Source organism: Peromyscus eremicus, chromosome 12 (assembly GCF_949786415.1).
Source record: "Peromyscus eremicus chromosome 12, PerEre_H2_v1, whole genome shotgun sequence".
NCBI classification, from domain to species: domain Eukaryota; kingdom Metazoa; phylum Chordata; class Mammalia; order Rodentia; family Cricetidae; genus Peromyscus; species Peromyscus eremicus.
The window spans coordinates 43,169,430-43,191,462 of record NC_081428.1 but is presented as its reverse complement, the minus strand read 5'-3'; the positions used below and the strand labels follow the sequence as shown (position 1 = coordinate 43,191,462).

At 37.3% G+C, this 22,033-nt stretch overlaps 1 protein-coding gene across 1 annotated transcript in view; it reads left to right on the top strand.

Annotated features, from left to right (window-relative positions):
* Cblb (Cbl proto-oncogene B) overlaps positions 1 to 22,033 on the top strand; it is a 193,593-nt gene that overhangs the window by 95,363 nt on the left and 76,197 nt on the right. The window contains exons 5-8 of the mRNA XM_059276843.1: positions 8,146 to 8,302; positions 13,655 to 13,776; positions 17,227 to 17,364; positions 20,432 to 20,519. Coding sequence (XP_059132826.1) covers positions 8,146 to 8,302; positions 13,655 to 13,776; positions 17,227 to 17,364; positions 20,432 to 20,519 — 505 coding nt within the window. The remainder of the gene's footprint in view (positions 1 to 8,145; positions 8,303 to 13,654; positions 13,777 to 17,226; positions 17,365 to 20,431; positions 20,520 to 22,033) is intronic.

The window sequence follows — 22,033 nt, the reverse complement described above, 5'->3', positions numbered from 1 at the left end:
TTGCCCTTCTGTTTGTTACTCTTCAGTAATAAAGTAGTGTTTCTGCAAAATATGAAGCCTGGCCCTTGCCTCAGGCCTGTAATCCTAGCTCCTCAAAAGTGTAAGGCAGGGTTATCACAAATTGAAGGCATGCCTGGGCTACGGAGACAGTTAATGTCCAGCCTAGGCTACTTAATGAGACCTTGTCTGAATGCAGAAGGACCTTATAGTATACCTAAATATGCTCAGTGTGTCCAGTTTCTCCAGTAAGGATCTTAGAATATTGCTGGATACTTATTCGTTTTGCTTTTATGCTTAGACTTCTAATAGACTTCACTCATTGCTAACTGACTTAATTGACCAGTATTGAGAGATTTAAGAGAAATTCTGTTTCACTTTTGACTTTTTTGTGTTTTTAACACTGAGTTCATTGTTGAAAGAAAGATCATTTTAAAACATTGCACAAACTTCTGTGGCATAATTACCTACTGTTTTTGGTTTTACGAGACAGGGTTTCTCTGTGCAGCTTTGAGCCTTTCCTGGAACTCACTCTGTAGCCCAGGCTGGCCTTGAACTCACAGAGATCCACCTGGCTCTGCCTCCCGAGTCCTGGGATTAAAGGCATGCGACACCACCACCCAGCTCGTAATTACCTACTTTTAATGTGTATATCTTTTTAATTTTACTTAATCTGACTATAGCTGATCAAGGGCAGCTTGCTTTGAACATTAACAGTTGCATCTCATGCACCTTCCAAATGTTAATGAACTTTCTGAGGAAATAGATTGAAGACCAGGTATGCTTTAAGAAGATGTGAACAAATACTCTGGTTTTAAGACCAGAGGCTGCTGTTTTGTGGCTCATGACTGAAATGGAAAAGTTACACCAGGAATTTTAATGTATTTTTATAAGTGGCATGTTTGCAGTTTCTCTGCCTATTTCTTTCTACCAACAACCAAAGTCAAAAAATAAATATGAGTGTAACAGTAGTGATTTAGGGTTCCCCTTAGTGAATTCTTATTCTCCTGGTTAACAAAAACGATTGAAAAATGGACTTGGAAGGATGATGACCATTTTATTAGGGTTTGAAAGAAAAACAATAGAGTAGGCAAGCTGAAAATCTCAGCAGCTGCCAGGAAGAAAGAACTGCAGAAGAAGAAAACAGAGAATCATGCCTTTTCAGTTAGGGTCCAAGGAAGCAGTCAGGTTCAGCCATGGAGGTCAGCAAGCAGCTGTATTGCAGAACGGAGCAGGTCATGTGTGTCTTAGAGAGTCAAAATGTTCAGAAGGTCATTGAAAGAGACTGTTTAATAAAGGAAAAAGTTCTCCCCAGAATAAAGAACAGGAGTGGGTTAGGCTATGAGCGCAGAAGTTATGTGAATGATGTTATTGTAAAAGTCAAGGGCCATGTAAAGAAAGTATTTCCTTATTTCTGCAAATGTAGATTTCTGAATGTAGATCTCAGACTAGAGATGGAATAATTGTCCACTCCACAGAGAAATCCTTGTCTATGCTATAGCAAAGTATCATAGGCTTCTTTGTATAAGAAGAATGTATCACAAATGGGGTCTGTGACTTTCTCTGTGGAAGTTGAGGAGTGGTTAGATCTAACTATAAACAACTCTAATAACCATGGTAACATCCTGTGAAATATGAGTAGTCCTGAGGCATCTTTGACAGAGTGATTCTGATGTGCTCTTTCTGCCCTGCTGGAAACCAATTGTTTTCCCTTATTGATGGAGCAGTACAGCAATGAGAGCCTGATAAGATCTATTTTCATATCCTTCAAGAAATGCAGTCATTACAAAAAAGATTGGATTTAAGTAATAACTATTTACAAAAATGTCAACAGACTAGGAATCAGAGTTCTAATGTTCTGTATCCATAATGAAAAAAATGTAATCAGACTACCAGACATCTTCTGAACACCCTATTACATTCTGCCAAAGCTAGCCTCCAATTTAGAAGTGTGACGACAATGAATTATCTGTTTGGTAAGGTGAATATGCTGAAAAATTCAATAAAAACTTTAAATTAAGAAATGGGTTAATAGGACAGATTATCTCTTCCGAGCCAAAATGACATTACATATCAATGAACTAGAATCAACCTTTCTAAACTACTTCCACCACAGCAAAACTGACAAACAACAAAAGTCTTGATTTTCTTATTTTTTATTATTAAAGACTGTATTGTCAGTTCCCATGCTCCCTTTTGATCGTCAATAGTGATTTTAATATAACATTTTAAGAATTTGACCTGAAATTCAAGCTTAATGTTCATGGCTAGACACATACATGTTGTTAGGTAATGAATTTTCATGAAGTGAACCTGCCAACATAAATACATTCTGAAGAAGGTATCAGCATATCAGCTGCCCCTCTGTTGCTCAGAGACCTCGTTTGCAGCAAGTTCCCTGTAGTTAGCGCCCACCCACCGCTGGCCTAACTGCACCCAGTCTTTCTGTCTTACTTTGTAGTGTGATGGAGTCATTAAGAGTTCAGAAATATTCCTCTGTCCTGATGTTGGCTCCTCTCTCTATGGTGCTCATTGAAGCCCCCATACTTGTCTGCAGTGGTGTTTCCTTCATTTCTCCTTCCTGTAAGCTTTCTTTCTAGTGTGTGTGGCATTTGAATGACTGTCAGTAAAGAACTGTTGTGTAGACCGCTTCGAAGTATTTATACATTTCTGATGGATGTGTTTGAGTTCAGGCCTTCATCTTTAGTTAAGCTTCTCAGCATTTCCTGAAGCCTTTATAGTCACTTCTGGCATGGAGTGGTTCACCTTGCTGCTCACCCCTTCAATACTTTCTAGTGTCAATCATCTTTTTCATATCTTTTTGGGAGAGTGCAATTTCATCACACTTTTCTTTTCTTTTCTCTGATGACCAGCGAAGTTGAGTCTACCATTGTGTGTTTATTCAACATCTTAATATGTTGATCCCTTTTAATTTTGTTTATAGTGTCTTCTCATGACCACCCTCCCCCCAGTTCATCCTTTACTTTGTGCTTTGAATGTTTGGGTCCTGTTTAAATTTTATGCCTCCTGTTTAAATGTTATATCTCCTGCTCCAAATGTGTGCAGATATCATCCTGTGTCTCTTCTAAGAAAACTTTGCTTCATAGTTAGGGTTAAAATACCTCGTTGATTTTCTAAAAGAATACTAGTGTTTAGTGGTCAAGATTTGGTTTCCTCCCCACTAGTATCCACCAGCATTTATGAAAAACATCTTTTTAAAAACACATTCTACAAATACTTGAGCTTATATAGCAAGCTGCTGTGTATTTTTTTTTTTTTTTGCTTCTAAAATTTTGTCTATCGCTGTTTGTCTATCCATATCTCATCGCCACTGTGTTAATGTGAAGGATATCAGCTTGTTTGTGTTCCTTTGAAGATTGTTTTATTTAATCTTGGTTATTGGCGTTTTGCTGTGAGGTTTAGAATCTGTTTGTTTCTGCTGCAGCAATGCCTCCTGGGGGTTTTGACTGAGGTTATATTAAATCTATAGATCAATTTAAGGAGAAGTGACAACCTTATAATACTGAGTCTGTCAGCCTACTGGAAGGTTATATCTCCTTAGGACTTTGCTATTTCTGACTCTGTGCATGTGCGTTGACCTTGTTCTTCTCCTGTTAGCTCCCCACTCCCATGTGCTTCATATTTTCACATACCATTGTGTCATGCAGAATTTTAGAGTTTTAGATTCTAGTCCAGATTTATAATGCTCTTTCTAGAAATGATGGAAATGTTTAACATTGGACCCTTAATGCCAGTAATTAAATAAAAACTAGTTTATTTAATAATATGCCATGAACACATTTACATGGTAAATATCATTCCGTGCAATTCCAGTTGCTGTAATATAGTCTTTCTGTCATTAAACATGAATTTATTTGCTTTTGGTTTGGGGGGGGCAGGTAGGTGAGGCTTTACACTACACCCCAAGGGCTTTTTTAGACCTATGTTTCTTAGACAGAATCTCATGGAAGTAGACTCTCACGGTGCAGAGGCTTTGAACCTTGTTACCAGTTTGCCGTCTAGAAATGCTGTGTAAATTCTCCTCTTACCACATGTGGATTCTATTTCCTGTTCCCAGACACCACCGTCCTTGTTCATAGTCAAACCTTTATTATGTGACATCCCCCCCGCAACTTTTGCACATAAAACACACAGCCTTGTATGAACTGGATGTTTCATGAAAATGTTTTACCTTCCTTTTTTTTGTATTGATTTGCTAATGTCCATCTTTCATATCTTAAAATGTCAAGGCTTTCCATTAGACTGATACATGCTTCCTCTTTCACACAGGTGACAACCTAGATGACTGAGTCATCTCTTGATTGCTGACCCTCTGACCCCCTGTCCATTTTGTCCTCTGGTCTCTAATTGATCTCGTTTCCTTATTCTTTCTCAAATAATATTTACCTTTTGGTATACAGATTAAGATATGGTATCTAATAACTGAGTGGTACATGGCCTTATTTACCGTGTTGTTTTCTCTGAGGGCATTATATGAAACAATTTTCCCCCTTTTGCAAGCCCTTAAGAGATTTCTGTATTGCAGGTGAGCAATGAATCTCACACTGAATCACAGCTCTTGTTCTTACTGAGAGTCTAAAGATTCTGAGGTCATACTATGGGATCAGTTGTCTGGACACCCACTGGTCTTTCTGCTTGTCTTGTATATTGAACATCACTTGTGTTTGGTCTGGTAAGATGGTACTTAATGCCAAACCTGATTACTCAAGTTTAATTCCCATGACCAATATTGTGGAAGTAGAGAACCAATTCTGGCATTTTGTCCTCAGACCTCCCACCCCACCTCCAGACACACACACACACACACACACACACACACACACACACACACACACACATACACACATACACACACACAGAGACACACACAGAGAGAGAGAGAGAGAGAGAGAGAGAGAGAGAGAGAGAGAGAGAGAGAGAGAGAGAGAGAATTCATACATGCAATAAAATGAAAATAATTTTTCCAGTATATTTTTATGGTATTATGCCTGCAGCTAATGAGATTTATAGTGAATGAAAAGTGGCAAATAGAGCAGATTGAACTTTCTAGTTTTGTGAGATACTGAAGCTCAAGTTGGCCCCTTTCTGCCACTCTGTTCCTTTGCTTCTCTTCTCTCTCTTTGCCTCTGGTCATTGCCCAGACACACAAGCTTGCACATATCAGTGAAACATCTTGCCATCAATATATTCCCCCTCTGGCTTCATCTTGTGGCCTTTGATGCTCATCTTTGTGAAGAAACCCAGGGAGCAAGAATTTGAAAATACGATATTCTTTTCTTGCTTTTAAAGACATCTTTGTACTCTACTTCTGTTCGTCCCTCATGTGTGGGGGCACTATCCACCACCCCAACCTTTTCCCAGAGTGCTCTTGAGTAAGACTAGTAGGAAATATTAGATAGAAGGCTTTAGATTGTGGAGATAAACAGATAGAAAATACAGGATAGCCTCGAGAGGGCCTGGAACCTATTCCATGGGGCCCTGACTGTCTCTGCCCTAGGGTATTTATAAAAATACCAAAGGGTAGAGCAAAAGACCTCCCCCCAGCACAGCCAAGTGCAGAGCATCTCAGACACCTGCACTCAGACCCGTGGTCCTAATCATCCTCTCTATACAGAGAGGAACCTGAAAACGGGATCCCACACCCAGGAAGCCAGTCTGCTTCTCCCCACTCCTCCTCCCACCCCCTACACTTGGTCTCTGCTGAGCCCACAGAAGTGGAGGAATACTTACAGTAATGATTCTGTGTGATAAACTAGCCAAATAATGCTCTGGTTTTTCAGCCTTTTTTACCAGCTTTAATTAAGATTCTAATGAATATGTACTTGGGGCTTTAGGGTGTATCATGAATGAATTATGATCAAATCTCATTGCACAATGACTATGAAAATGTGTCTTTTTTATGTTGAAAATTATTACTCTGCAGTTGTATGTTACACAAAATCTTAGAAGTAGCTATATTTTGTTTATTTTTTTCTTTGTGAAATCATGAGACAGTCAAAATAGGTTATAATCTGCATGGATTTTAAGTATTGGATGGTGATAATTTTAGGATAACATTAGAATGTTTATCAGAGCCATTTTGTTTTGACTTTTATGCTTTTACACACACAAGACTGAACTTTGCCATTCAGCCAGTTTATTTTCAGTTTATGCTTTTGAAGTAAAGTAACATTGTGCTTTTCCAGAAAAAAAAAGTTCTATCTGTATTATTCTGAAATTAGTCGTCCTTTCATGAGCATTTTCCTCTGTGCATATTATGTATGAGTTTTGTTCTTTGTGTCTGGTAAGTACTGGAATTTTACTTTGGAAAAGGAATGCACGCCTCTTAGGCAAGGCCTTCATGGTCACTGTAACACTGCTGGCCTTACTGCATCTATAAATCAAGAGCTTCCTAATACTACTAGAACTTTTCTTGTTCTCTTAAGACTTCAGCATTCTGTGAACCTTTCTCAGAGTCTGACGTGTGTTTCTCTTAAATGGCGTCTGATGTGGTGTGTCCCTTCAGTTCTCTGCGGTTTCCTGTTTTTTTCATACATAGAGAAACGTCTTTTGAGGTATTAAGCATCTTAACTTTCTTCTGTAATGGTGCACCAGGCCTAAGCTTCCCTGCAGGTTCAGTGTCTTGTAGGCCTGGCCTGCCATTTCTTTTGTGCTACTTCCCACCCACTTTCCTGTAATTCCTTCAGTGCTTGTTGAGTGTTCAATCGGCAGCGTTTTCCGTTTTCTCCACCTGTGTCCCTTAGCATTGCAAACCCTTTCCGCCAAAGTGCATGTTCCTCAAGGCCGAAGGTGGTGTGAGGTCCTTCCATAGTTAAGCGCCTCCGACAGCATTGCCATTTAGGTAGATATGGCCCACCAGTGGCTTGGAGAAACTGGCAGAGTCAACACCAATTAGGAACTCACCAAACTGTTCATTCTTGGGCCCCAACCAGGAGCCACAGAATAACTTAGGTTCCTGATTCTCTGTGACAATAAGCCCTTTAAATGACTTAATCTGTGCTACTGTTTGACTGCTGTAGAAATGATAATAATTCAGAATATTCAAGTTGTAACTGTATGCGATCTTCATTGAAAAAATTGGCATTGAGCGAGGCCAGGGAAATTTTAGCTCATTTCTGCTTATTTTCTCTAGAGACAATAGTAAAGAAAAACCCAAGGTTTAATTATGCACTATCTTTCTGGAGCATGCATATAGCTCTTGTGTCCTGTTTTGAAGACTGAAATATAAATGTTTAAAATATGAATAGTTTCTTCCTTCCATCTATTCATGGATAGGAATTTGGCATTGTGAAGGGAGGAAAGGTTGCTAAGGAACAGATAATGGATGTTATAGATTTTCATGATAGAAAGGAGGGTGGGCGAGTGCTGGAAATTGCTAAGTTTGATGATTGAGAGACAGGCCTTTTCTGAATTCATTCAGTGGTCCCTAAAGTTCTGAAGCATGTCAGTGCATTACTTATTGAAACTGTTGCTATATGATATATAATAAAATATATTAATTGGTAGATCTTGAGTAAACAAATTCCTACAAGATGGTTACATTTATAAAAGAAGCTTTCAAGTTGTATTCATACGAAAGGTCAGAAAGCATGTGATTTTCATCTCTGCAAAAAGCTTCAGAGAGGTGGTAGGTGATTGATCCCTAGTTAAACTGCCTTGAGTATACAAACAAAAAGATCAAGATGCCTGACACTTTGACCTTAATGCCCTCTATTTGATAAGCTTTGAGATATATCTTGATATCCAATGACTGAATGAAAAACTAAGATTCTTTTTAGATGCTTAGCAAATGCATAATAATCAAGTGAACACATTTCATGGAGCCTGAATTATGAACAGTATTTTCAACTATTCTAATACAAATACAATACTATTTCTGTGTGAACAGTGTAACAAGTGTAACAGGCCTGTCTGCCCTGGAACTCCCTTTGTAGACCAGACTGGCCTCGAACTCACAGAGATCCTCCTGCTTCAACCTTCCTATTGCTTGGATTAAAGGCTTGCACCACCACCATCTGGCTCAAATATAATACTATTAATGTTATGGTTTACTTTTTTTTTTTTTCCAGTGGAAGATATCTCTTCATTGACACTTGATTCATTGACTCATCTTTTCCCCTTGTACAGAACCATTGTACCATGGAAAGTCTTCAGACAGTGCCTGCATGAGGTCCATCAGATTAGCTCTGGCCTGGAAGCAATGGCTCTAAAATCAACCATTGATTTAACATGCAACGACTACATCTCAGTTTTTGAATTTGATATTTTTACCAGGCTGTTTCAGGTAAGATATACACTTACTTAATCTATCTATCCCCTCCTTCCCTCCCTTCCTCCAGAGCTCTGTGTATGTGTCTTTTTGTCACCTGCATGCAATTTACAGAAACATAGGGACAACACTGTTAGTCTTGTAGCCAGTGGTCAATCCTCCAAGTTTAGAGTGAGTCCTATGGTACAGGCTTGGTATATCAGGTCATGTGATCCTATAGGTTGCTTGCTAGTATTAGTGATTCTGGGAAATGAATTGCTTTAAACTCTCCTTTTAACTTTCCACTTTGTTCATCTTTAAACCCAATGGCTGATAGTTTGAAACCGTTATAAGTGGGTGTCAGCCAGAGTTGCATCCCATCTATTTGGCAATGGCGCTTTTTGGATCAGAAGATAAACAGTAAAGCTAGAAATAGGTCACTGATCTATCTATAGGGTACTGTGGTCTTACACCACTTTACAAGTTGCTCCCCTCTCTTTCAACAAGTTGTAAGAAATATTTTTTACATGACAACAGATATTCTTCATCTATATATTTTTTACTGTCTATATAATATTCTGTCACAAATTTGTATGATATTAATTTATAAAATTCTTATCAAAAATTTGTTTTTCTTTCTGCTTTGTCCAGTGATAACTGTGTTATTTATTACTTTTCCATTTTCAGCATTCATAAATATTTTTACATAGATATTCAAAAGCAAGTGGCATAATACTGAAATAATCATTTTTTTCTTTTTATATATATCCAAATGGAATTTCTCTAAATGCAAAAAATTGAAATTTGTGTTTTGAGTTTGGCTTTGCCACTGAAGTGTATATTATCTATGGGAATCAATTCAAGCACTTACAAAATAAAATGATCCTTTTAATATCTTTACAATTCTAGTTGTAATAATTATAGTAAATGTGGTAAGGTTGACTAGACACCAAGCTTATTTGTGTTCTGAAAGTATAATTTCAATCTGGACATTGATATGTTCTGATTGTGATATTAGTAGATAAAATGTTAACAGTGTGGCACTGGCTGCATGTTTCCCATGCTGTATGATTTACGACTTTAGTGCTAGCTGCACAGTCTAGATGACTGATTCCTTTAACCAGAAAGCACTTCATGGGATGAACTTAACATAACTCATTATCAGAAGACCAACAGACTCCAGCCAACAGCACAGTTAGATAGATTTTACTGTATCAAATTTAAAAATAATAGCTCTACATAGTATATGGGGTAAGAAATTTGATAAGATATGGTAGAAAGTATGTGTTTGCTCATTTTAAATTTCTAGTTCCGTAATGGTTATTTTCTTATTGTATACATATTGTGAATGAGTCTCTTTTTAAATTATTTAATAATGTAACTAAAGCCTGTAATTTTAAACATCATAAGAAGGCTTTCAGAAAAGCATTATGTTACCCAATACTAATCATTTACAACATAATTCGTTCCTGTTAAAGATTTCTGATCATTTTGCAGAACAAAGGCTTCAGTTTTAATGGAAATCGAGGATTCTACATGGTCAGAGTTTTGATTCTTCACCTTGTGATGAAGAAAGCTTATGTAATTTTTACAGTTAAATCTAACAGAACTTAAGAGTCTGTTTTCATTTATGGTTGTAGTTATTTAGGGTGTGTATGTGTGTGTGTGTGAGAGAGAGACAGAGACAGAGACAGACAGAGACAGAGAGAGAATTGTGGGTGACTTTTTAGAGTGGATATCAAGAACTCTAATACCTCAGTTATATATTAAAGGTATGTAGGCAGCTTCATTTTGCTTATATGCTTACCCACTCTACCCACACTGCTGTTTGCTATGTGCATACATTGTCTTATATGTAACTAAGAGATAGACAACTAGCCTTCATATTCTGAGGTTTGCTTATCTTGTGTGTATTCACTGTGCTGTGAGGAAGGGAAAGCATAGGTAATGTGACAGCTGTAGGCAGGGTTTTTGTCCCTCCAGCAGCTCCCAAATAACTACACAGAGACATCACTAATTATAAATGCTCAGCCGATGACTTGGGCTTGTTACTAACTAGCTCTTACAACTTAAATTAACCCATATTTCTTATCTATGCTCTACCACATGTCAGTACCTTTTTTGCAGCGAGGCATGTTTATCCCCTGCTTCCTCTGTGTCTAGCTGGCAGCTCCCCCCTCTTCCTTCCCAACATTCTCTCTGTCTGGCTCTCCCACCTAACCTCTTTCTCCCTAGCTATTGGCCAGTTTGCTCTTTATTAAATCAATGAGAGCAGAAACATCATCACGTGTACAAAAGGATTGTTCTGCAGACCTTTCACCTGGGCAGGTTCTTGGTAATTGTTTCAAAACAGTTAATTGTGGTAGTGACTCACCAAATCAGATTATTCCTCTAATTTCTAAGATTCCTCATTACCTTTGGTTTCTGTACTCACCATTTAACTACTTCAACCATACTTATCACGTGTGGCTTCAAATATGAGGAAATTGGTTTTATGTTATTTTAATTTTTACTGACCTTTATCTTTACATATAATTAAAAGTTAAGTGATAATTTTCTTAAATTCACTATTATCAAAACTTTGTATTTCTACAGCCTTTGTAAAAATATGTTTTTTAGTGCTGTAAGTGCATAAGCATCTGTTTTATTATAACTTGATAATGGTGGTTCTTTAGTACATAATTCTTACAGTCCTGTATTACTTAGTGTTCTAGTAAACACTTAGGGGCTTAGTGTTTTCTCAGTCATTAGGGTTTGCGGTCTGAAGTAGAGAGAGCAGCATGGCTCTTCAGGGGGCAGTGAAGAGAAGCCCAGCGCTGAGGGGAGAAGGCTACAGGAATGACAGGACTAACAGACCTCTCCTTCTTCCCAGCCCTCCTCCTGAAGTCCACATGGAACTTCAGCAAACGCTGGTGAACCTGGGAAGGAAGTGGCTGTGCTGTGTGGTCCCCTTCCACTTCCTCTTCTTTCTCCCACCTGTGCCCTGAATTTTTTCTCTTCAGGTCAATGAGAGGCTGGGACAGGACGATACTTGAGTCAGGCAATGAATACCTGCATCTTTCCTCCTAGTCCTTTCCCAGAGCTGCAACTTGGCTTCTCTGCCCATTTCCTCTACTGCTGGAAAAGCCTGGGTCATTGAAATACAGAACACTATGTTAGTGTGTCTGTGGGGGCGGGGTGGCAGAATAAGGAAGGAATATTTGGGAGAGCATTCTAGTCACGGGGAACATCAAGTCGTAACAGAATAGAGAAGCGTCTAAGAGAAGGAAGCCATCAGTGCTAGCAAGGTTTCCAGAGAGGAAGGTTTCTCAGATAGAGTAGAACAGCTGCGGCTGCTCCTCCAACGTAAGTTGTTCATCTCTTGAATTCACCTCAGTAGATTCTGTTTAATAGCCTCCAGTAACTTTGTGAGGAAAAAGATTTCCTTAAATCCTAGACAAATGAGTTATAAAAATAATTAGCTAAAGATTTATTTTCTCAAAAGTATTTGCTTTTCTTTCTTTAAGCCAGGGTGCAGGGGCTTTTGACTGTGCCAGATGGGTTGCGTTCACAACTGCACAGACTATCTATCACATAAATATTTTTGCAATAAGAAGTTGTCCCTCGGGCTTAATATCTTTGGGGATAGCTTTAACCTTCAATTTCATCTTGGTCTTTAGTTGTATTTTGATCTGTTAATTGCTCCTCTTTAAAGTTTTGTGTTCAGACAGCCAATTTCCAGAATGTGTGTGGACATTAATGGAAGCAGCTCCAGTGTTTGTTAGATATTCCCTTTTGCTTTGTCCTTCTTGGATGGTGGAGCAAAACAATAAAACGAAAACCAAAACGTCTAGCACAGCAGTAATTTCTCCATTGCCTTTTTGACATGTGCTGATATTTTTTTTCCAAGAATTGTTTTATGCAATTTCAGTCAAGCCTTAAGAAGAAAATTAAAAACATGCTGGAGTTTTTCAAGTGCAGAGAGAGCCTACGTCTGTGTTGCTAGTGTCTCAGGTCTCCTCTCTAACCCAATTAGATGTGTCAGTGTGATGAGGAAATTCCCCAAAGACCTTTCTTGTTAAGTCAAGAAGGCTAAAAGCTCTTGAGTACAAAATCATTCTTTCTTGTTATCCTCATTGTAAGGGACACATGGTCCCTGCAGCATTCTGCCTTTTCTATTTGAAAACTCGCTTTACAATGAAGAACAAGAGCAAGTTTCAAAACAAATGACAGCCTGAACTCTCCTACAGTCATCAAGTCTGGGATGCCAGTTTCAGCAGCTTGAAGTTGGTGACTTGAAACACCTACTTTTTTTTTTTTTTCATCACATAGATGATTTGAGTGAAGAATCTGGCAGAACAGATGGAGTATGCTGCCAATTCTTTGGAAGAAATGTAGCTTCAGTCTTGAAAGTATTGCAGGGATGATTCATCCACACCCTGCAGCAAAGCTGCCTGTTACTCCCTGCCTTTTTTCTCATGCCATGATACCTGGAGAGACACCTAATTAGATTAGGAGAGATTGATATGAAACACATGTTTTTGTGAAAAGTTTTCTTCTCGCTGAGCTGGTTTTCAAAGCCTAAACCTTTCCCAGGTCCATAACAGAGCTTGGATAAAGCAAGGATAAGGACCGAGCCTGTTACCTTGAACCACCCCCTCTAAAGCAACCCAGTATATATGTAATTATCACAGCCTGATTACTATGTATCTGATGCTGCTCCAGTAACTGGGATCCAGGCCCAAGCCGCACAGGAATGCTCCTTGGCCTTACATGGCTTGTGGTTATTGTGTAACCTTTTCCAGAACATTTAACTTTAGTAACATGGTTTGCTGTTATACGAGGCATCTGAGCAAGAAGCAGCAATGGACAAAACAGATGGGAAAGATGAGGACTGTGTCAAGATAACAGCACCAAGTAGGAGGGTCTAATAGGCCTCATTGAGGAAGGGCTGGATATTCAGGTGAGACTGAGATTCAGCAAATTCAAAGGCTCTAAGGTTGGAGACGGTTTTATATTTAAAACTAGTAGAGAAGGCCACTAGTGGGCTACAGAGAAGTCAAAGGGACAGCAGTAAGTACAGAAAGCAACTGGGGATCGAACCCTAAGACCAGTTGGTCACATATTCCGTTTTGTAGTGATCATAAATTCTCTATGGAGATATACACTTGATTTTCATTTTCGCCTCTCTATTATATTCCTAAGAAACATGGTTTTTGTTTTAACACATTTCTGTAAAACAAAACAAACTATTGCCTGTTTGCTGTTTGTTAACAAAGATTGACCTAAAGCTCATAGGCCATATTAACTTAAAAATATGGAGGAGACTTTATTTTCTCTAAGCGTGTGAAACAATGTCATTGGTGTGTATTTTTGGGGTAATCTCTTTCCATTGATTTCTCTGTTTAGCCTTGGGGCTCTATTTTACGGAATTGGAATTTCTTGGCTGTGACACATCCAGGCTACATGGCATTTCTCACATACGATGAAGTTAAAGCGCGTCTACAGAAATATAGCACCAAGCCCGGAAGGTAAGAAAGACTCCAGCAGTAGTACTAGATGTTACACTTAAAGAGAAAGCTCCTTGCGGTTCACTCTGAGGAAAACTGGCCAGAGCTTCAAAGGCCAAGGTGGGATGAGAAAGCTGATAGACTGAAAGGGTACATTTTGATTGAGTCTTTAAATTGATATATTGACTTTTAACATTGTCATGAAGTAGAAAGTGATGTTAATAAATTTAAAGATTATGTAATGCTTGATTCTCCCTCTCAAATCCGTGTGGGATGTTTTCATATTAGTTCTGTTATATTCACAGTGTTCCAGTTTAAACGTATGTGTGTATATTGAACATTCAAATACTGTGTTGAAGACAAAATTAAGTAGTAAGTACTAATTTAGTAAAAAATTAGTTTTCTGTGCATGATTTTAGGATAACTTTGAGTAGTTTCAGGTAGTATCTATTCATGTTTTGCTTTTCAGATGACTAATCCAAGTGACTGTCAGAGGTCTAGGTATTTAGTCAGCTCTTCTGGCATTGGTCAAGAAATCACCCTTCACTATGGCAAATAAAACACTAGAAATCCATCTTTCCCGGGCTCAGTGTATGTTCCCATGTGTGGCATCTAGACAGGTATTAGGCATACAGTCGGCCTTCCGGTAATGACGTCTAAGCCACAGCAGATGAAGTCCTGGGTACAATGTCAGTGGCATTAGAGACCTGTCCTGGAAGTCTTTACATTTTAGTAGTTTGTCACTGTACCATTAGGTTGTTCCAATTTATGGGAGAATATTCTTTGTCTTTAAGTCTCTCTTTTCTACTAAGATCGGCTTAAATTGACACAGAGCAGTTGTGCTTGTTTGGCCTTTAATACAGTCTCCTTAAGTCAGAGCTAAGAGTTTCATTTCCTTCTCTGATAATGAAAATGCTCATATTTTAAACATTTAACATGTCATATTCAAAGGAGTTGTGGTACAAAACCAATTGGGTCCTATTGAAGCCCTCCCTGTAGATCCTAGGGAGGTAACCATTCTGATCCCAAGCCGTATCAGGTAATTTGTGTATCACCCAAAGTTTAGATGAATCATTTTGCTTCATTCAAGGTTAACTCCTCATAATAATCCATGGATAGTAATTATAGCATGTGAGGTGGGATTTGGATATTTGAGATCTGGTTAGAAAAGGTCTGTATGAACAGATGGTTACTTGCTTTGTGAAATAACTATCTAACCGGCCCTTTCTCTTAGAAAATATGTGTTCTCTGGCTTCACAGTAAAGAAAACATTGAAGTCCACTCCAAGGACATTGGAGTGCCTTCAGTAGTACTTTACCTGGATTGCAACCAGTCAAACATTAGCTACCTGCCTTGAAAGAACGTTCACCCAGTATGCATAAGGTCCTGTGTTTGGTTCTCAGTACCCCTCCAAAGAACCGAGAATCTAAGGAGTTAATCTCTTGAATGACTTTGAAGCTCAAGAATGACTTTTAATCATGAGCCACCCTGTGCAAATGAAACAGATATATCTGATTATGTTAATCATGCTGTTTTAGAGAGTAAGGTACTAAAGCTGAAAGAGAGAATTTACTTCTTCCTAAGGGAGGCAGGACTAGCTACACAGAGAGGGGTCAACAGCAAATGATTTAAAGCTGTTGAACAAATGGAATGGAAGCAAAAATTTACCTTTGAGGAACAAATCATTTTTAATAGCCATATGTGCTCTCACAAATTATTAATAACAGCAAACTTTGTATGGAGGCCTTGAACCTCTATAATGACTGATTTTAAAAACACCATCCTAAGACAGTGCAGAGAAAAAGAAAAGGTGTTTACTAAAACCTGACAATTTTACAGATATGCAAGATCCATAATTATGTAATTACTTTACAATATTAACCATTCAATTTTGCAACGGTGTTTTTCAGTTTAATATCAAATTCTACATGTTTTCTCAAATACATAGTCCCCACAATCTCTGAGATTTCTACATTTTATTCTTTATTTGGAAGTATTGTATAAATTTTTGAGGAAGATATTTTGAAAAGATTTATTTACTGAGTGTATGTATTTATTCACCATGTGCATGCAAGTACCCCTAGAGGCCAGAGAGGGCACCACATATCCTGGGACTGGAATATAGGTGGTGTAAAACCACTTGGTGTGTGTGCTGAGAACCAAACCCAGTCCTTTGCAAGAACAGCAAATGTCCTTAATTGCTGAGTTACTTTCTGCTCCTTATATAGATTTCTTATGTAACAAGGGGATCTTCCAGATGGTAATTAATTACTATGTATTGTTTGAAAACAGTTTTCCTAATATAACCATTAGTCTGAAATGAGTAGAAATGTTTTTTACTCTGATTAATAATATCAATAATTTAAAAGTCAATACTCTATTATTAGGATCTCTTAGGGGAATCTGTTTAGACTAATTTGAAAATACCCTATTGAATGGCTCTCTCAACAATTCTTCCTTTCTTTAAAGCCCAGTTTCCTTGATAAATGAAATGTCATTGTACTACTAAATTTAGTGACAAACCATCCGGTATGCTAAACTATAGCTTAGGAAGTTTTTCAGTGTACTCTATTTATCAATAGTTAAAATATGAGAAACTTTTTTTACCCTTTTCCCCTTATGTTATGCATTCATGTAACAACTTAATTATCCAGTGGGCTTAAGATAACTTATTTTTGCTCTGATTGATTGACTGCCTGTACAGTCCAGATACTGATATCATGATTGCAAGATTGAGTGGCATACACTCCTTTAAAGAGGGATAATGTACTGAAATGAATAAATATATGATGATAAATTTAAAGCCATGTCAGTATTCCCTTTTATTGGAAATTAATTTAAGAGATTGATCACTCATTTGAATGACCAGTGTTTAAATTACATTGGCTGCCTATGGAAAACAAAAATTTGACTGGCAGGTTGGGTTAGCAGCTATGAATATATCAAGTTTGTAATTGATATAGTTCAGCTCTTTGGAGATTTGTTTAAAGATGAGTCACACAGAATGCTTGCAAGAAAACATTAAATAAGTCTGTGACCAAATTTTAATGCCTGAATGGTAAAGAAATATATTGAATTCCTGGGTTAGTTTCTGTGGTGGATAAATTAATTATTTAGCTATTTGCTTCATTTTATCCTTCTCCAACGATGATTTATGTCTCAGCTGCATCATAGCAGCCATGTTCCCACACATCCCTAAGGACGGTGGTAATAAATCTCTTGGTAGTTTCCAGCCTCATTTACTTTCAATAGAACTCTGGAGATACTTAAATGAACATGAATTATTATCAGTATTTCTTTCACAAATTGATAACAGTGAGGCACAGTGGAGTTAAATTGAGGAAAAGGGTAGAAATTTCTATCAGGAATTCTAAACGGGTCTGCTCAAGACAAAAGATTAACTAATTGTTTAGTGGTTTGCATGCCTTTTGAGTGTGAGTGAAAATCTTTTTTTTTTATTATGTTTCATAGCTACATTTTCCGGTTAAGCTGCACTCGGCTGGGACAGTGGGCCATTGGCTATGTGACTGGTGACGGGAATATCCTCCAGACCATTCCTCATAACAAGCCCCTATTCCAAGCCCTGATTGACGGTAGCAGGGAAGGCTTGTAAGTATGAGACAGTTCATTTGACTTGCCAATTCAGAAATCAGATTCTGCCTAGGCGTGGAACAGATAGTGAGGCTAATGAGCTCGTAGTTTGCGGTTTACTGCAAGCCTAAGAAATAGAACTCCCTTAGTTCTTGTTACTCATGCCTAAGCCATCAATTTATGGCACCCTAATTATATGGAGCAGATACATTTCAGCATCAAAAAAAATGCTGAAACACAGAAGTACTTTTAAAATATGTGCATGTGCTGTTGCTACTTTAGAGTAATTCATTGCTGTCATTTCAAGTAAAATGAAATTGTACATTACTTTTTGTTCTGAGTACTAGACTTTTTTTTTCTCCTTTTTAATCTTCTACCTGTTCACTTCCCTTTTTATATGTATGTCTTTTTATTCACCTTAGTAATGAATCCAAATTTCAGACTCCCATGTTGATAGCTAAACTCAGTTCATGCCAAGGTGTTGTTTATTAAATTTTGATTATAACTAAGTTTTCCTCCTAGAATGTTCCCAGCCCCACAGTGTGGACAACGTGTCAGGCCGTCCTGGTCGGTACACCCGGTTTTTAGGAGTTTGAATCATCTCCTGTTGTCTTCCCCTCTTGTATTCTCAGCACCACCCCTCTCTGCCCCTTTCTTTCTCTCTTCCCCTTGTGCAGCACCCCAGAGTCCTGTGACCCAGCTTGTAGGAAGGCTGTGTTGGAAGCCTGGCCGAGGTAGTCCACCAGAGTTAGTGGAGAGCAGATGGTTTCAGTGCTACCTTTTCTACAGTAATTACTAAACCACAAAAATGAACAGGGTGGAGAAAGGAAGGAAGAACACGACGGTTTTCACAAATAAAAGGAAGAAGGAGATGTTAACTATGTGAAGAAAATCAATGCTTTTGTTACTGTTAGTGTTTTCTGTTTGGCTAGTTGAGACTGATCCTCAGTGTGTTTTCCATCCTGTCCTTTACACTCACTGTGCAGCCCAAGCTGGTCTTTAACTCTCCATCTACCTGCCTCAACCTCTTTAGTTCTCCAATTACAGGATGCATCTTCCTGTCCCATCAAGAATGCATTACTGTTATTTTTACGGATACACAGCTTCAAGAAAGCAGTTATATGGGAAATGTGAGGCAGGTTGTGGTAACACATATGCACTTCTCTTGATCTTCAGATTATCGTAATTTGCTCTTCTTTTATGTTTTACTTCTAGTACATTAAACATTACTATGTGAACCTTTTGATTTACCATGATGTAGGCTTTTTAAAACCTAAAACAAGGTATAAGGTGGCAAAACTATGCATAGACTAGTGTGAGTGGTTTTTGTTTTGTTCATTTGTTACTGTGTTTTGTTTTGTTCTTTCCTTGTATTTTGTGCTTCTATTTTTTTCAAAAGCCAAGCAAAAGAAATGATCCAGTAACAACTAGGAATTTTTCCTGAAGGATAACAAACCCCTTGAACTCCTTAGAAAATTAACTTTTAATATGTAGACAAACACACACACAAATGCATATGCACTCAGATGTATCCTCAAACCAATTGGCAGGTTGAATCTAACTCCCACAGTAGCCTCGGATAAAGTAAACATAATATTAATTTGGGAGGATTTTCTTACACCAAAGGATAGCATCTGGTCTAATTATCATCAAAGCTGGATGTTTTTCTCTTACAGCTGAACCAGTACTGTATGACATAGATGACAGTTGTATGCTGATAATGGCCAAGATGCCATTTTTCCTCATTGACATGGTCAGTAGCTTATGTAGCCTTCTGGCTGTGCTGAGAACCAAATCACTGAGATGCTACTTGATGGGTTGAGTAGAACCTTGTAAGCTTCCTCTGGATCTTCATTTTCGTTTCTGTAATTTTCCAACTTGGACCTCTTCCTACAATTTGTATGTAGTTTGATGATTTCAGTATTGCATAACATTAATTTTAATAGCCATTTCATGATAGAAAGGTAACCACTTTTGCTTGGTATTCCTAGTTTAATATTTGTAAGATTCAGTTGCCCCATGGAAACACTAAGTTTGTGTCCTGTTCTGATGAGTCCATTCGCTTTCCTTCCTAAGTCAAAGAAAGCTGTAACTGATCTATTACTGTGTAAGAATATTCAGTCCTGTAATTCTAGTTGTGTGTTTGTCTAGCATGATTCCAGTATTGATTACTCTAATGTGTCTAGATACTTCATTTGAAGATGAATGTTTTTATTATGTCATCAAAAATATTTTGCAGACTTGTTCATTAAAATAGTCACTACTATGTATTTTTAAATTTGTATTAAGCTCTATAATAGATTTTAATCACTTTTATTGAATTATACCAGCAGCAACATGATAGTCATGTTTTAGTAAAAATGACATTGCTGACAATAAACTTGATATTCAGTCTATTTTTGAATAATGGTTAAGCACTGTTTTGAACACTGCAAGAAGATCCCTTATTATAACTTTTGCTCAATGTTCTATTCTGAGAAGAAAGCCTGTATCTGCAAGCCTGTGTGTGTGACTTTATTGGAGTCCATAAAATATGGGATTATCATATTTTCCAGGTTTTGTAACATACATATGCATATTTTATAGTGTGCACATCTGTGCATTATGCACATGTGTGCATATTAGCAGGAGTGGAAAGATTCTGAAAGAAAGACTGAGAGACTGTGAAAAAGGCCACCACGGAAGAGCTTGATTATTTAGGACATAGTTATGGCTTAATTCTGTTTTTTCTCTCCATGTGACTTTCAACATGACATTAATGATACAGTTATGATGCTTTCAATAAAGTATATAATAATCTGCAAGTAGAAATATATTCAGCTGCTTTTAGAATGGGATATAGCTCACCACAGAATTAACTTTTTATCTTTATGAAGAATATATACTAACAGATTTTTATTTGAAAATGATTATAGAATAGACGAGTTTATATTAGCATTTTTTATGATGAAAACAGTGCAAGAATATATGGGTAATTTACAAAAAGTACAAATAAAAGCATGAGTCTAAATATAGAAGAACCTGAGTAGACTTAATTGCAGTAAAAACATATATTTAAAATGATAAAATTTTCATTTAAATTCAGTTATCTTTATCCTGATGGACGAAGTTATAACCCTGATTTAACCGGATTATGTGAACCTACACCTCATGATCATATAAAAGTTACACAGGTAAGAATACTTTTGGAAATTTAATTAATACAAAACTATAATACCTCTGAAATAAATCTGAACTTCTACCTACAATATACTCGAAAGCACATTCAAATATTTAACATAATAATGTCAGGAATTCTGAGAATTCAAAGAAATTTTATGATCTATGTTAGATAAAAGTTTTGTTGTTAATGATAATGCTTGCTTATCTAATATTGGTACTTATCTAGAGATAGATAAACCAGATGTAGCTGCATAGATGTAAGGAGAAAACCCGAATTAAAACAAAAAAGGATAAGAAGTGATCAGTTTTATATTAAGGTTTTTAAAGTTAAATGAGGACTAAAGAATTCACTGAAAATTACACTTACAATTTTATAAATCCAGTTTGACAGTCTCATGGACTCCGAGTGAGAACTTGGAAAACTCTTAATGTACTTTTCAGTAGAGACAAAACTCTAAATGAAAACATCTTTTGGCAATAAACACCATGTGTCACCACTTTCCTGTGCACAGGAGGATCTGCACACCAGGGTGCCTACTGTACCATTTCCCACAAAGCAACAGAACACAAAATAATAAAACATTCAGTAGTGGATGAAATCACCCATAGCTGCTCACAGTGGTTGTGCGACGTGAACAACAGAAGGGCAGGAGCCCTGGATGTTCACTAGGAACTTCTGCCTCTCGTCCTGTACAAATCTCCATCGATTCTGAACTTTAGTGTATAGTATTTCACCTTTCAAACTTACATCATGTAAGGCCACTTTTTAAAAACAGTCTGCCATATAAGAATATATGAGTATGTATTCCCAAAGTTGTCAAACCAGAGATGTGTTTAACTGAGGAATTGTTGAGGAGTTGAAGAGAGCATGAAGCGGGACTTGAACATGGTCTTGCTGTGTCTGTTTTTATAATGTTTCATGATTTAAATGTGTTCATACTTTGAGAAACAGTGAAGTTCAAAGGCTGTAAGAAAATGTTTATTGGTTTCAGTACACATAGGCTTGGTGTGCTGAGATGTGAGAGATACACATCATGTATATGTACACTTTGTGGAAGGCATTTAAAATGTAACATAATACTACCATCTTTAGCATTATGTAGCAGTTTTACATTGTATTTTCTAATATGTATAGTACGCTAATGAGAAATTGTTCTTCTTTCTGAGTCCATTTTTTAAAAATGAAGCTTGGGCTGAGGATGTACCTCATTTGGCATAACACCTTCCTAACATGTTCGAGCTTTTTATTTTGAACCCAGTACTACAAAAACAAATTAATGAAACTATACATAAATTTTCAAGAGTAGCATGATCCCTTAAGTTTCACATAAAGTCATCTTACCCCCTTGAAATGCAATAAATTCCTTATCTATGACTTGAGCATATTATAACTGCAGACTAACTTGGACAGTCTCAGTGTTTTTCTACTAGTTCAGAATTTTCAACCATTTCTAACTTATTTTGGATTATTTTGGTAATAATTCCTTTCCATTGTTTTGTTTTCTTGCTCTTGTCTTTAGTTTAC